The sequence below is a fragment of the Podarcis melisellensis genome (assembly GCF_964234715.1).
Source record: "Podarcis melisellensis genome assembly, chromosome: 6".
Lineage (NCBI taxonomy): Eukaryota > Metazoa > Chordata > Lepidosauria > Squamata > Lacertidae > Podarcis > Podarcis melisellensis.
The window spans coordinates 20,207,844-20,224,167 of NC_138538.1; the positions used below are offsets into that span (position 1 = coordinate 20,207,844).

Sequence of the window (16,324 nt, forward strand, 5' to 3'; positions counted from 1 at the left end):
TGCCAGCACCATCCCTCAGCTTCTAAAGTGTGCTGACACTTCTTATCTCCTTTACTGTTGTGCCCAGAATGGAGGTGAGGGGAGTCTGGAGTCCAGTCAAAATTCAATAGGGAATGGAGGTATATTCAACTTCTGAGACACATTTAGCGGGCAGTTCTTGAAGACCTTGGCACGGGTGCCGAAATAGCTATCAGTGGCTACAAACCCAGATAGCCGTGCTCTGCATTCATTCTAACGGGCAGTATGCTTCTGAATAGCACTTGCTGGAAGTCACAGGAGGGGGAAAATGCTCTTGTGTGCAAGTCCTACCTGCGGGTTTCCCATAGGCATCTGGCTGGGTGCTGAACTGAATGGACCACTGTTCTGATCCCGCAAGAATCTTCTTATTGGTGGGTGCACTGCCACCCATCGCTGTTGCGTTGGCAACCCTGACCTGGCTTATTAAAAAACGGGAGAATGCTTAGCTCTGACGATCGGTGAGAAACCACATAAAAAGGGGACATGTAGCATCTGTTTTACTGCAGTAATGTCAACTTGCAGCCCTTGAGAGATGGATGTGATAAGCATATATAAGAGTGCTAAGTAGAATTGTTGATTACCACTTCAATTAGAGGGTGAATTGATGACACTGTGTTTTTTTCCCCCTGCTTAAGGGATCCAACTTGACAGACATCTGCACCCAGCTCTTGCTCCAAGGCACCTTGTTAAAAATCTCAGCGGGAAACATCCAGGAGAGAACCTTCTTTCTCTTTGATAACCTCCTCGTTTACTGCAAGCGGAAATCCAGGTGAGCGCACCTGTCTGTGCTGCTTCTTAAGTTCCATGATTCTTCTGAAACACAAAGAGAGAGAGAGGACATAATTGTGCTATGCTACCTCTGGGTGAAAAAGGAGAGGGCAGCTAACACTCGTGCTTCCTTAAGGAAGACCCACCTCATATTTTGAGCACTAGGGCTGTAGACATACATGCTGATCAGAATCACAGAGCCTGCTGCCCTGGCATTCGTCATTAAAATGATGATGCATTGCAGAGTCAGCTCCGTGCTGGAGGTGAGGTTTACTGCCGCAGGCCTTGTCAGAGCAGGTGGGTTTGCAGAAGCACCAGGAAGCTGGGCACATTGCCAATGACAATTTTGAGGTTTTTCCAAGCATGGCGTGAAGGAACGCAGAGGGATTCCGGTGAATACCTTAGGCAAAGAAAGCAGATGCAGAGAGGGAGGGGGAAACTAACAGGTGCAGTGTGCATAAAACAAGGAAGAGGTACAGCTCTATCATTTGTGAAAGTAATGCTTTTTGTTGTTGTTGCTGCTTTCCCTTAAAAAAACCCCTCCAATCCATATAAGCTTTTGCTATCTTTTGAAAGAGTTGGGAGCTTATATTTCAACAGCCACTTCACTAACAAAAGCTTTGCCATAGCTAGCAAGGATTGATACTGACAAATTTCCTGATTAGTTTTTGTATTTCTACCTTTTCTGTTTTACCATGGTGTGTCCTTTGTTTTCACATTCAGCTACTCATGTCCTCCTTTATCTTGAACTTACCGTATTTTTTTGCTCTATAAGACCCACTTTTTCCCTCCTAAAAAGTAAGGGGAAATGTGTGTGCCTTATGGAGCAAATGCAGGCTGCACAGCTATCCCAGAAGTCAGAACGGCAAGAGGGATTGCTGCTTTCGCTGTGCAGCGATCCCTCTTGCTGTTCTGGCTTCTGAGACTCAGAATATTTTTTTTCTTGTTTTCCTCCTCCAAAAACTAGGTGCGTCTTGTGGTCTGGTGTGTCTTATAGAGCGAAAAATACGGTATTTTCCCATTCCCCTAGACCACATGCCACTCTGTTTGCTAACCATGAGCACCTTACAATTAATTCTTCAACTCCTCACACCCTTCTTTCTGATCCTGCCTATACTCTTTCCCTTATTCTTTGAGTCTTCCTGGTTCTGTTTGTAGTTCGAGTTCACGAAACCCCTCCCTTTCTGCAGGCAGTTTTCCCGGAACACTAAGTTTTAGGAAACAAAATGTTCTGTTTCCTTTTGAGAGAGTGCTCTTGTTTGTCCAGAGCAGGGATCAGTGAGCAACTTTTCTATAGTTTGGCTTGGAGTCGGATAAGACGGCTCTGACACTTTCAGCTCCCCGAAGAATCTGTGTTTATATTTCCCTAATAACCATAGCAAGCACTGCCCAGTTCTCCGGAATCTGATTTTCATTAAAAGCTAGGAGAGTCTGCAGCATGTTGCCTAATAGTGAAGGATATATTTAGACATGGCAAAGCTACTTTAATTTTTTGATGGTTCATCTGTCTGGCTGCTATTTAAATTCTGATCCAGAATGGAAATAAATGTCTGCCCACTTGTAGTAGCTGTCCAGCTGCAAGCCTCAACAAGTGACACCCTAATAGGATGCAGCGCTGAGAGATGGAGCTTGTTGCAGCTGTGAGCTTTTGCTTTCACTTAGGCTGATTTTTAGTTATCTTGCAGCCTGTCATCCTTCAGACATCCCACTCCGAGGCCTCTTTCACAAATATCCACAGCAGTAGGCATATTCAGACATTCACATGCTCAAAGGGTTCAGGGGGGCAGATACATTCTCATATGCACCCTTCCTACCTGACCACTCCTCAACCTTCCCATGTTGCCCAAGGAAGGTCCCCATAGGGCTTCAAACAAACCATGGCCTTAGTCATAAATAGTAAACAGGATTCTGGGCTAGATACACTTTGATCTCAGAGTCCTCTTCTTCTTATGTGATTAGTTCGTGCTTTTAGCACCCGTAGCATCCAGGACTGCTGCCTAAATCAGCATTCCTCAATGTCCTCCAGATGTTTTGGACTACCAACTCCCATCAGCCCTGGCCAGCATGTCTCTATGACATCAGGCCTTCTCCTGTTGATGCACTGTACATTTGTGTCGCAACTAGTCATGTGACGTCTGCCATTCTTCCCCCTGTTATTCATACTTTCTGCCGCAACAGAAAATGTCACAACATAACTTAACTTGAGCAGGTTTAGGAAACTGTATAAATGTAGGTACCATGCATTAAACTTACAAGCTACCCAGTTCAAAACTTCTGGGGGGTGTATATGCTAAAATAATACAAATGCAAGAAAGCACAGTGTAAAATTGGCAGAAAAATCATTGAAGTATGAGCCGCAGCAGATCAATAAAACCCAAAGAAACCATCCAGGGCCAATCAAAATCAGCTACATTATATGCTGGGATGCCTAGACACATAAAAAAAAAGTCTTTGCCTGGTACAAAAGATGGGGATGTTAGAATTATTGTCAGCCAGATGAAAGTGAGAGCAGTTTACATAGCCTGAGAGTCATGGGGAATGTGACAAGCAGTTAGATGACGAAAACATATGTGAGCTCTACACTAAAGGCCACCAAGTGATGTCTTTGCATCAGAACCACCGGAAAAATTATTACAAAAGTGATTATATGGCCGCTCATTGGGGACGGGGGCAGAGTCACTGTTGCTTACTGGAAGGGAGCAGGGTGAGGTTATGAAAAAGTTGGAACAGTGCAAACACACCAGCAGGACCACTGGATTGGCTCCGCTGCTGTGTTTGCACCACATCAATCTCCCTGCTGCTACACCCCTCACCTCTCCCTCTTGCTAAGCAGCAGCAACTCACCTGCTGGGAAGCTAGCGTAGTAGCTCTGCCCCACCAGGTGAACCTCCTCTGCCTTCAAGAGAGTAGCTCTGTCAATCTTGAATGACTTCCCCCTCAAGCAAAGCAAGGAGAAACTTCAGAAATTGCCTTATCCCAAACCAGACACTTTGTCCGTGTAGCCCAATGCTGTCTGGTTGGCGTTGGCTTTTCAAGGTCTTGGACAGATATGCCAGGGATTGAACCCAAATCCTTTTGTGCCCCAAACATGCGGTCTAATACTGTGCTATGGTTCCTTCATTCAGAGCACTAAAGCTTAGGAAGTGAAGCAGTTTCATGTTGCTTAAAACTGACAACATGGTACAGCTTTTATTGACGTGTAGCCCAACAGAGGCTGCATGCCTCATTGCAGGAATTGATGCATTTGTTAATTGAGTTGTTGCATACCCACAAAGAGCTAAATATAACATAATTGGCATGCAGATTTTTTTGTTTAGTGGGGCAGACCTATTGTCCTGCATGCCAGCTAGATTGAAAGCAAGATATACGGTATCAGCTACTTCCCTCTATTTTGAGGTTGTACTGGCAACATTATGAATCAATCAGTTCACTTGTGCCACACTAAATTAACCTGCGAAACAAGATTGCTTGACATGTTTATAGGCTAAAACTACAGTAAAAATGCATACAAGCATCTTTAAAATGTGCAATGAATCTTTAGTCCACTTCTTGATTCTGAAAACTTGGGGATGAATGGCACATTCCAGAGGGATGGTGAAGAAGTAGAATGAATGTGTATTTGTGGGAGAAGGCACTATTAAAGATAGTAAAAAAAGCACATTTCTATTTACATAGTGAACAGACATTTTTCTTAACAATACTTTTCCTTACTGCAGAGTTGCTGGGAAAAAGACATCCAAACGCACCAAGTCCATCAATGGCTCCCTCTACATCTTCAGGGGCCGAATAAACACGGAAGTCATGGAGGTTGAGAATGTGGAAGATGGGACAGGTAAGGAACCAAAGAACCTTTTCTCAGAGAGAAGAGAGGACAGTTGCCTTCTTTATTGGATAAAACAAGAGTAGGCAGACTTCAAGCTCTGTGATATCTCTGTTAGTCCTCTGTTAGTCCTCTACATAATTAAAGAACAGGGTGCCTCTCAGCTCAGGGATTTATATTCAATACCAAAATGGAGCTTAAAGTCCTTTCACGCAAAAATCAATTTCTGCTTTTGTTTCTTGTTGCAGCAGCCTAATTTGAGGGAGGGAGTAGTTGTTGCTATCATTAAAGAATTGGGAATTAGAATGCAACGGCAGATCCTAGTCCTACCTTCTGTCCATTCCTGGAATAAGAGGCAATGGGCCTTATATCCTCACCTTGCTAGCCAAGTCTCATAACTTTGGATGCCTCAATGTAGAAAAGGGCATTTGTGTGTCCTTTATACCTATTGCAAAGTCTGTTGACCGACTTGAAACATTTTGTAAGACTTTGTTAATCACTGGATTTGAAACAAACAAACTAACTAACTAGAGCGAACCTTTTTTGCTGTGTGAATAGGGAGCAACACCTCCCTTTCTTTCCCCGCAGCTTGGCATGCATCTTGTTTCAACACTACTTGGCCTCAGCATGTGCTGAGTCTCACTCATCGTTGAGAGGAAGGGAAGGGTACCACGTCTATCTGGATGCCCTTAATCATCATTAGAAAGGCTGTAGCAGTGGATGGGAGGGGAGGCTTGCTAGAATATATGGAAACTCCCAAGAAGGATCAGTCCAACATCCCTTATCAGCAGGTAGATTTACTGAAGGGTCACTTTGAGAATATGCCTTGAAATGTGGAGGGTGACAGGTCTGAGCCTGCACTGCCATGCTTCCATTTTGGAAGCATGATGAAATCCAGTGTTCATTGCAATTGTGGTCTTCAGTCCCTGGCTCAGTTGTCGTTAATATCACCAGAGAGTATCCCAGCAGGAGACAGCAGCTTAGAAATGCTGATGGAGCTTTCACAGCAGATACAATTCGCTGGCTCTGACATAAAGAAAAATGTCCAGTGTGGTCTGCCAGGTGCGCATGCCAGGTGAGTTACTTTTCCATGAAGACTCAGGACTTTCCATTCACAGTCTTGGCCGTACTGTTATGTATTTGCAGCCGATTACCACAGCAATGGTTACACGGTGACAAATGGCTGGAAGATACACAACACTGCCAAAAACAAATGGTTCGTCTGTATGGCCAAGACAGCAGAGGACAAACAGAAATGGCTGGATGCTATCATCAAGGAAAGGGAACAGAGAGAGAGTAAGTTATTGGCTGGTTTATTTTATGGGCTATGTGAATAATGAGACCGACTGTGTATGTGTCTGCGATTGCGGGGTTATCCATCTGAGAGAGGAACAATTATGGTTTCTTCAAGTGTCTGGGGTCGGCTTCTTAATGCATAACGGCAAAAGGAGAGAGAGTTTTTTCCACTTGCGAAGGAGCGATTTCTCAGTTCAGTCCTTGGGCGCTGCAGTTGCCCAGGCATCAGCATAGTTTCAGGAGTCACATTGCCAGCTCCTTTTGTGCACCGAAGTATTTTAAAGCTCTGTATTTACTAAATCGATTTGCAAGGCTCCAGTTTATAAATAGAACCCATAAGGAAAATAAGACCTTTTCTCAAGCGTTGATGTCATTTCTCTTTCTGCTGAAGAGAGAACCTGTATCGTTCTTGAATAAAATTGGCAAATGAAACATCTTATAAACATCCTGCTGGATCGTTTCCTTCCCTTTTCATTCTTAAGGTGTCAGTGGAAAAACCCTGCCATGGCAGAAGTGCTCCCCGCCACTTCCAGTAATCACTGTTGTGATTAAAATTGTTATGTCAGCATAACTTAGCCTTTATGCCTGCATTTGGGGCTACGTGGGGACTACTATATATGTGGAGCCAGAAGGGGAAACTGGTGGGCTGGATAAAGGGCACAAATGAATTCTTTCTGATTCTGGGCAAGACTAAAAAATTATAATCAAAGTGTGGTAAGAAAGTTTTCTGACAGTTTCACTCCAATGGGGAATCTGTTTTCTAGTGTTGGACTATATGACCTTTGCAACTCTACAATTCTTTGATTTAATGAATAACCTATAATAATAGTTGTTCGACGTGTAGTACAAGGGAGCGCATATTAAAGAGTAGCAAGTTAACATGAAATCCAAGAACATCTTTTTTTAATATGCCTTGTCATGTGTGAGGAGTTGGTGGCTAGCCAATGACAACAATGAAAACAGCTTCAGTACGGGATGCAGCCCTTGCATGGATGAAGGATGCTTCATAATTTCTGACTTGATGCGTTTAAGAGAAAGAAAGTCCTGCAAGGCAGGCACATCAAGGATTCTCAGTCTCTAGAAGCAGGGCTGAAGACTCTTCTCCACCCCAAGACTGCATTCTCTTCTTGGCACCCTCGCAAGGGTCACATGCCAGTCGTGACCAATGTCAGAGGCAAAAGTGGGCAGAACAATGAATGTAAATTTTACCTTTGTGCAGTAGGGTAGTTCCTACATACAGCCCTATTGCCGTTCTATTCTCCATCCAGACAAGCAAGAGGCATTTTCAGAGTTCAAGGTCAGTAAGTTTCTGAAGTAAAAAGGGAGGAGAGCAGCCCCTTGGGCTCACAATAAGGTGGGGTGGGCAGTAGGTGAAGCTTTGTGACACTTAGACTACAATCCTATGCCATCTTCCCTGGAATAAGCCCCACTATTGGTTCTGAGTGGACATGTGTAGGCTTTCCACTGTCAAACTATCTATCTAGTCTATTGTCTCCTCTGACTGGCAACAGAAATCTCTCTGATCCTTGCTATCCAAGATAAGTTAACTGGATCACTAATCCAGTCAAACAATATCATTTATCTAATATCACTTAGCTGGAGATGTCAGGGAGTGAACTTTGGACCTTCGCTATGCAAAGCGTTTAGCGTACCACAGAGCGATGGGGATTCACGTAGTCTCCTGCAGGCAATTTTTACTCGCCAGAGAAGAGCAATCAATCAGTTAGATTTTAGAGGCAGATATTTCAGGCCTTTGTTGAAAAGCTCCTCCATCTGGATTCATGCACTTCCAGCATCAAGCCGTTATCAGTGCTGAGGCAAGAAAGATTGGCTTTGTCCTAAAACCAGCTGAGTAGGGGATGCATTGTAATCTTTTGCTTACTTCAGAACTTGGGGAATGTGATGATGTAGCCACAAATGTGTCCTATTACACAGGCTGCTTTCTCTCCCAACCTGACTTTGCAAATTACCTTTGGCAGAACTTGTCAGCAAGTATATTTGACTAACATCGTGGTATGGAGGAAGATGGCAATCAGCCAGGATGTTTGCCCTGCCAAAATCTTTTCACCAGGCATCGGATCATGAAAACAAATGAGGGTTCTGCAAGGCAAAACATTGCAGATTCTTATTTCTCCAGGCAGAGCATCAAACATCTGAAATCTGTGCCATAGAATGGATTCTAGTGTGGTGAAGATTATACGGTTCTAGTTTTCATTTGTCAAAGATCTTGTGAAGCAGGCAAAATAGTATGTCTGGGTGTTTATTGGGTGACTCTTTTCCTTTTTGCTTCAAACCTAAAAATGAGAGAGGTTTTTGGCCTATTGATTATTTTTCTCTTCCCCTTTATTCCATCTAACCTCTGTAACCTTCTGAATTACTTCAACATGCTTTTGGTATGCTCATCCTGAGTGACACAGTCAGGGTTGACCTAAGTAGATTTCCAAGAGGATTAGCATATTTTTGGGGGGTGGGGAGATATACAGTAACCACTGATTTTTTTTTTATCAGTTCTCTTTGTGGCTGCAACATAGATAAGTAGCAGAGGAGTGGGGCATGCAGTGAGTTGTGAGTGTGTCTGTATGTGTGAAAGAGAAAATGCAGTGGGTGTTAAGCAGAAATAATGCACATGTGTGTCTTTTGCTTCAGCCGACCCATTTTATAAATGTGAAATATGCCTCAGATAATGGGTAATGTAGCTTTATACGAATGCAGTTTTAAAATAGTTCTAGTAACACACATTTATTAAAGCCTGATGAGCAGTTTGTGGCTGATCCACAAACAGGACCCAATGAGTATCTAGAGCAGGGGTCAGCATACTTTTCCAGCAGGGGGCCAGTCCACTGTCCCTCAGACCTTGTGAGGGGCTGGACTATATTTTGAAAAAAATTAAAATGAACGAATTCCTGTGCCCCACAAATAATCCAGAGATGCATTTTAAATAAAAGCACAAATTCTACTCATGTAAAAACACCAGGCAGGCCCCACAAATAACCCAGAGATGCATTTTAAATAAAAGGACACATTCTACTCATGTAAAAACATGCTGATTCCCAGACAGTCCACGGGCCTGATTTAGAAGGTGGTTGGGCCGGATCCAGCCCCCAGGCCTTAGTTTGCCTACCCATGATTTAGAGTCCTGCCTGTAGACTCATTGTAACACAACATTTCCATACATCTGAATCCAGGGGGACACCATGAGCAGTAAACATTATGGCAGAGGGAACTGATAGTGGCAATCAGGCCTCAAAATAGTTTAGCCGGAAACCAGAGTTATCGTTTTGTCATTGCCCCTTTTAGCTATGACAAGTCTTTACTTTCCTACACCTGACATTGTATATGACAGGGATACTCAAGGTGTGCATGGCCTGGCTGAAATGTCCTCTCGGGCCAAATGCGGAGGCCTGGTAGACCTAATTAGGTCCATGGCCCAGAGGTCCTGCACCCCTGCCAATGCTCCCCAGTCCTATGAAGCCCATGTCAGCAACAAGGTCACTGAGAGGTCACCTTGGATAGGAATGGTGGACCCCTGCCACTAAGTGCCATTTCTCCAGTATCTGTTTTCTTCCCCCACCATTCCATGGGTTGGCAATTGGGAGAAAAAAATCATATACCTCATAGGTTTGGATTTCATCCAGAGGCTTCCAGTTTCTGAGCTGAAGTAATAAATTAGGCAGTTCCCCAAGTTTTCCCTACCATGTTTATTAAATTAATTTCCAGCAAGGGTGGGTGGGGTGGGAACACGTCTTGTTGGTCTTTGAGCAAATCCTTTCTTTCATCTGAGAAGCTTTTGAGGGAGACCCTGCTTCTGTATTCCAGGTCTGAAGTTGGGCATGGAGAGGGATGCGTACGTCATGATCGCCGAGAAAGGGGAGAAGCTGTATCACATGATGATGAACAAGAAAGTGAGCCTTATCAAAGACAGGAGAAGAAAATTAAGCACTGTTCCCAAGTGCTTTCTTGGCAAGTAAGTGGCTTTTGGGTTGAAAAGGCCTTTTCATTCCAATTAACGGAAAGGACTGTGGGTTTTCTGTGGACAGTATTGTGAAGCCAAATCAGATGTGCTTTGATGGGATTTAATTGGAAGGGTCTTTAACCTCCATTACAATTAGTTTATTAAAATTAATCATTCATTCCTGCTTAATGCCCTTGGACTACGCAATGGCAGCAAATTCCAGCGGGGGGTGGGTAGGGGAAGACGACTTGCAAACATCAATCCAAATTTGCAGGGAGGTTGAGAAACGACACTCGCTTGAATTATGGGTTGGAAATGTTTTTGACAATCCATGATCTTCCTTTGTTTTGCACGGAAGAAAATGCTTTAAAAGATACTCTTACAGGACTCACTTAGAATTGTCGTGGTCTCCATATCAAACCCAGATGCATAAATTTAACAATGGGGTTATTGTTAAATTTATGCAGGATTTTTCCTGGGCATTCGGAAACAATTTTGAATAGTGCAGATTTCAGCCTTGGAAAGACTTTTGAGGTGGAAGGGGAAAAGAATGCAGACAGGAGGCATTTGACAAGAAGAGATTAGATAAGATATTCACACTTCCAGTATGCTTCAATGCCCCACATGAACCAGAGAGTCACAGGAAGTAATCTCAGAGGACTTTTCCAGTTTGGCTGATTAATACGGAAATTATCAGCCAGGAAGTTTTTTTTCAGGGGCATTTGTTCCATCTGTGTTAGGTTCCACCAAACAGTTTCATGGCCATACTGTTGCTGTGTCCTTGTGCTTGATTGATGGGCAGACTTGAAGGAAGGACAAGTGTTTCTAGCATGTCAGAGAAACAGCTCAAACATTGGCCTGTGTCTTAGAAGGAGAGATATTTTCAACCCTGCATTGACAGGGTTAGCACCTTGGGTCTTCTAGTTTTCCCCTGGTTCTTCTAGTTTAGCATAGCAACTAAACCATGGTTTGGCCTAGCACATTGCTGAACCTTAGGCTTGTGACTAAGCTCTCCTCTTTAGCCATGAGCTGTAGCCAATAACAGACCATGGTTGCAGCTTGTGGTTAGGAAGGTGAGAGCTTAGCCATGAAACCTACACAGTGGTGGTTGGTAGCCATTGGGTTGGGCAGGGCAGAAAGCACAGAGCATCAGCATTAGGTAGAGCCAGAGCCAATGACAGGCAGAGCCACCCCCTGATTGGTTGTAAGTGAGGTGATAGGCAGGTGGGGCACTGGCTGAGGGCAGACTGAGGTTGGTGGGGCAGTGCCTCATGCACCCTAGTGACTCCACTGAGATGACACATGCAGAACTGAGCTAAAAGGATTGGTGAAGAACAAAGTGGTTGCCGTCTCCTACCCAGTAGGCCTCACATGTGCACTAAGCAGCGGCTTGGCTTAGCATTACATGTGGACATGACCAATGTGAAGAGAAGTCTCCATAGTGTTGTATCCTCATAACTGTGGGAGGAACAGGGTTTCTGCTATTAGTTTTGCCAATTGTAGTGGCAGAATTGCTTGTCCACCCTGCTTTTTAATCACATTGCTTTGGAAATTTTATATATTTCATAGTGTATGCTGCTCATTTTTACCAGCCCGGCCTGGCAACAGCAGTAAAGAGGTCCATCTGTGGCTGGCTAGACACATTTTTTCACCACAGCCCCAACCCAAAGCTTGCTCCTTTCCACACTCTTGTTGCAGATGTGCATCGTGAGCTATCAGTGTGCTTTAAGCTTCCCCTGAAGCAAACTTGCTATTTCAGCCGTAGCTTCTTAATCCTTCTAAGCATGAAAAAGAAAGAAGAAAAATCTTTGTGGATTTCAAACCATAGCAGCTCTGCTGCTATTCTGGTCCTGACCACCCAGCAGGGCTAAGCCAATGAACTTCAAAATGCACTATTGCAAACCTGTCATTTCATATCTGACCTATTCTTAGACATTCCCTCCACTTCAGACTTGAGCTGCACATTTTTTTTTTGCTATTTGGAACTCAAAATAGCAAAGAAGTTTCTTGTCAAACATGTCAAAGTGTGCTTTTCTAGTTTGTTTTACAGTTCTGTCTGTATGCAGAACTGTCAGCCTCACTCCTTTCTTCCTTGACCTTACTAACCTTTCCTCATGGATCAACTCAAAAGTTCTTTCTCGTGTTGTATTTTGCATCCTTGTGAGCACACCTCTGCTGCAAGTCAATCAGCTCCCTATTCCTCCCTTGTTCCTTTTCATGAGCGGTTGTTGTGCTGTCAGGTTAAGTTCCTAAATGAAGTGCTACTAGACTTGAGTAGTACAACAGTATGGACCATTTGCTAAGTTTCGATTTTGTTTTGTTTTGTTTTTCTAATACAAATAACATTGGACAGGCAGCTTGTAAGCACATTTGGGATGGATTATCAGTGGAACATTTCTAGGGGCAATCCTTTAAACAATTGCAATGTCTTCCATAGAACACTCAAATAATCCCCCCCCCCGAACAGTTACAGTAATAAGCCAAACCACTTTTTCATATACAAGCAGCTGGTTATCAGGAGGCTTTGTAGTGGGGACCCAGCATTAGGCAGGATCACTCCTTCTTCATTTCAGCCAATGGGAAGGGAGAGTGATCCTGCTGAATTCAGAACTTTTTTGCACTTCTGAACTCAGACCTAAGCAAAATCGCCTTGTCCCCCATTGAGAGAGGAGGCAATCCTGCTTACTGCTGGTCCGGTCCTTTTAACACCACTCCAGTGAAGTTTAATGGAGTGGGTTGCTTCAGAGAGCAGCTTGGCAAACTGCTCTCTGAAGCACCTCCCACCTTTCATTGAACCTTGCTGGAGCAACGTGTGTGTGTGTGTGTGTGTGCTTTCTATGGCCTGTAAAGTTTGTTCCAGGGTGTTTCAATTTTCCAACACATTAGAAACTAATGAGAGATGAATCAAATGAATGAGTAGGTTTTTCATTGGAAGCTCATTTGTTTTAATTTCTATTCATTTCAATACTGAAATGAGCAGGGCTCGTTCCTTTCATTTTTCATTTATTTTCAGAAAAACGTTTGCAGACCCCTTGTAACAGCTGAAATACCCCGTTTTACAAGCTGCTAAACAGCCTTCAAGCAGCCTGGTTTCAGATGTACTCTTAAGTATTCTCTGAGAACACCAACTTTTTCAGCTATGCTGCCTGAACTAAAATACCCTGGTGCTACAAGTGTATGCTTAAGTGTTTCAGCACACTTCTTTTTCGAATTGTAAATGAAGAAACCCTTCACTCTCACACTCTAAAAACCAAATGTTTGATCTGTGAAAGAGTAAGGATTAGCTGTGTTCAGACAGCGGTGGAGCAAGCCAATCGGGTGCCTGGGGCGGTGCATGTGTCCTGCGCCCAGGGGCGGGGCCAGCTGCCTGGGGCAGGACACTCTATGGGGCCTCCGAGGAGTCTGCCTGCCACTCAGCCACCCTACAACTGAGGGGGAGGTGGCGGGTGGACCTTTTAGGGCAACATGGAGCCTGCGGGCGCCCAAGCCACTTCATCACTCCCAGGAGAGACGCGTGGCTCAGGCGCACTGCAGGCCTGCAGTGAGTGCTGCCCGACATTTTGTCACCCCTTCAGTGGCAACACCCGGGACGGACCGCCCCGCCCCCCCTGTGTTCGGAGGTCCTCTGCACTTCTGCAGGTGTTAGTGTTCTGAGTGCATCACTTGCTTGGAAAGAGGAGAGTGACTCATGCAGAGATGCACCCGTCTTTTGAGATTAGGTAATTTTGCTGTGGGATGCGGGTGGCGCTGTGGGTTAAACCACAGAGCCTAGGACTTGCGGATCAGAAGGTTGGTGGTTCGAATCCCCGCGACAGGGTGAGCTCCCATTGCTTGGTCCCAGCTCCTGCCAACCTAGCAGTTCGAAAGCATGTCAAAGTGCAAGTAGATAAATAGGTACCACTCCAGCGGGAAGGTAAACGCTGTTTCCATGCGCTGCTCTGGTTCGCCAGAAGCGGCTTAGTCATGCTGGCCACATGACCTGGAAGCTGTATGCCAGCTCCCTCGGCCAATAAAGCGAGATGAGCGCCGCAACCCCAGAGTCGGCCACGACTGGACCTAATGGTCAGGGGTCCCTTTACCTTTACCTAATTTTGCTGTGATTTTGCATCAGCAGTGATCAGAAATCCAACGTAGTGATGCAACAGGTAACTGTTATGGGCTGAGCATGATTGACAGGAAGCAAGGCTAACCAGCCGTGACCAGGTACTTTGAGCTCCTATGAGCTGTTAGTTCATTGATCTGTCTCACAGTGCAAAAGCAGCACTCGCATGGCACACGGTTTGGGACTTACTAGTCGAAACATAGTTTGAGGTGGTGAAGTTGTGTCAAGCTGTACAGCTTCACACTGTAGGTGGAGCTCAGATGATTAATTGAACTTCCTTTATTTACAAACCAAATCCTTTCATATAGAGAACTAGTATGTAAGAAAACGGTGTTCCGGCTTTGCCATTTTGTGTGCAGGGGTTTTATTTGTATGGAGGAGCAGTCAAAGGCAAAGCCCCAGTCTAGCTAGACCTGATTGCTCATAAAGTCATCTTGGCTTGAAGCAAGCTGGTCACTCCCATCATGTGCTTTTGAATGTTTTGATTTCACAACCATCCCCTTTGTTGGTTTACTCTTCTGCTTTTAGAACACTAGCCTTGTAAGTCAGTTTTATTTCCTGTTTTGTGCTTCCCTGCCATGGAGTATTGAAATTGATTGTGAGAGCCATTAGCAACGAAACACTGGTTATATGCAAGCCCATTTGCAACAGCATAAAGCAATAAAACAGTAAAGCAGGGGTAAGCACCATTTTAAAAGGCATTAAAAAGTATTTCACAGCTTCCAGAGCAACAGCTCTCAAAATTCTGGTGAGCGGCGGTTATCATCTACACATTCCAGTGCAGAGTTATGCCAAATTTATAAAGTCTGATGTAGTTTTGTTAAGTCAAACGGGTCTAAAGGTGCAGAAACTACTTTGAAAAGCCTTCATTTACATTCCCCTAACCCAAGCCGAAGCAACTGTAACTTTCCCTTTTCTTCTTTTAATGAACTACCTGCAGCTTAGATGAGTCAACTCTTCCTAAATACAGGCTGAAATGGGGCACCCGAGGCCGTGTAATTGGATGCATGGTTGCTGGTTTTGATAAGCAACAAACCTACACAAACTGGAAGAGTTACAGCTTTTTTATTGAACACAGATTTCCTCTGCATTGCTCTGCCTTTCAGAAATCCTTTTCATGTTCGGTCTGGATTTTTGCGCAGTTGTAGAATAATTGCTGCTCATGTTGGCAAACGGCCACATCCCATCAGAGCACTGACAGTGCCCCATTCATCAAGTTTATTTCTTTCTGTAATAATATTCTCATTCTCTCTCTCTCTCTCTCTCTCTCTCTCTCTCTCTCTCTCTCTCTCTCTCTCTCTCTCCTTCCTTCATTCACTGTTGCATTCATTTGTATTCTGTCCAGATTTGAGTTCTGGTTTGCATATTACAGCACTGCACTGCAGCCATTCGTTCAGAATTAGGGTAGAATTACACCTTATAAGAAACACGGGGTTGCCACCCAATATGGCAATCCCAAGTTGAGTTTCCATCTCCCCCCTGTAATGTGTAAATTAAAACAACTTATCTCATGGAAATCTTGTGTTAAATGTCTTAATTATTGTTGCAATTTATTGTACAATTGGTTGCGCTTTATTTACTTGTGAGTGAATGGGGTCTCCTAGGTCCTAGTCCTATACTCCAGCCACTTACACTACACTAACCCTCGTGTTGACATGCGTTGCTTCACTTAGACAGTTCACATCTTGTGCGTTGATCTTCTTGGCCAAAGGGAACAGAGAGTTAATTGCATTTGTTGCTCCTCTTCTCTCTACAGCGAGTTTGTATCTTGGCTCATAGAAATTGGGGAGATAAGCAAACCGGAAGAAGGGGTCAACCTGGGACAAGCTCTGCTGGAGAATGGCATCATTCATCATGGTGAGTGCTTTGCACGGAAGCAAAAGATCATATCGGGTGTAGTAGTGTACTGAGAAGTAGTGATGGATTTTTATTTTAAGAGCACCAACCGCATGTTGTTCAGGCCTCAGCAACCAATATTTCAATGTCTCAACTTTGAGATTTTTCTCTTTATCTAACGGGAAGAGTTTTCTAAACATCAATACATTACAAATCAGTATTCACTCTAAATACTTCAGTGCAGGAGCAGACTCATAGGTATGTGTGGTGTGTTCAGAATTAGGGCCCTCTGCAGCTGAAGGGCCCCAAACTTGTTAGTACAGGTGCTGACCATTTTAGGCACATCCAATTGATGTGTGAACGCTGATGTGCGGGTCTTTTGGGCCCTGAAGAGGGCGAAATGGTGGTGGGGCGCACTTAGATTGGACCCCCCATGCAAAATGGATCACTGTTAACTGAGCGGATTCTTTTGAAACTGTGACTACAGTGAATTGCCATTGTTGAATTCTGTTATTAGAGTTGGTTGCATTGT

The 16,324-nt window shown here is 44.2% G+C and overlaps 1 protein-coding gene and 1 long non-coding RNA gene across 4 annotated transcripts in view; one reads left to right on the top strand and one right to left on the bottom strand.

The window, feature by feature from the left end:
• The window catches only part of PREX1 (phosphatidylinositol-3,4,5-trisphosphate dependent Rac exchange factor 1), a 213,386-nt gene that overhangs the window by 127,351 nt on the left and 69,711 nt on the right, over window positions 1–16,324 (top strand). Inside the window, exons 7-11 of the mRNA XM_081916608.1 lie at window positions 654–787; window positions 4,503–4,618; window positions 5,753–5,902; window positions 9,719–9,866; window positions 15,713–15,813. Coding sequence (XP_081772734.1) covers window positions 654–787; window positions 4,503–4,618; window positions 5,753–5,902; window positions 9,719–9,866; window positions 15,713–15,813 — 649 coding nt within the window. The remainder of the gene's footprint in view (window positions 1–653; window positions 788–4,502; window positions 4,619–5,752; window positions 5,903–9,718; window positions 9,867–15,712; window positions 15,814–16,324) is intronic.
• LOC309373263 lies at window positions 697–9,479 on the bottom strand. 3 transcript variants are annotated; one of them, XR_014169917.1, is made up of 4 exons: window positions 9,407–9,471; window positions 7,873–8,002; window positions 933–1,186; window positions 697–831 (listed from the first exon to the last, which is right to left on the bottom strand). It is a non-coding gene; the product is annotated as an uncharacterized lncRNA (long non-coding RNA). The 3 variants fall into 3 exon arrangements; XR_014169916.1 differs by lacking the exon at window positions 7,873–8,002 and having other exon boundaries at window positions 9,407–9,479; XR_014169918.1 differs by lacking the exon at window positions 9,407–9,471 and having other exon boundaries at window positions 7,873–8,163.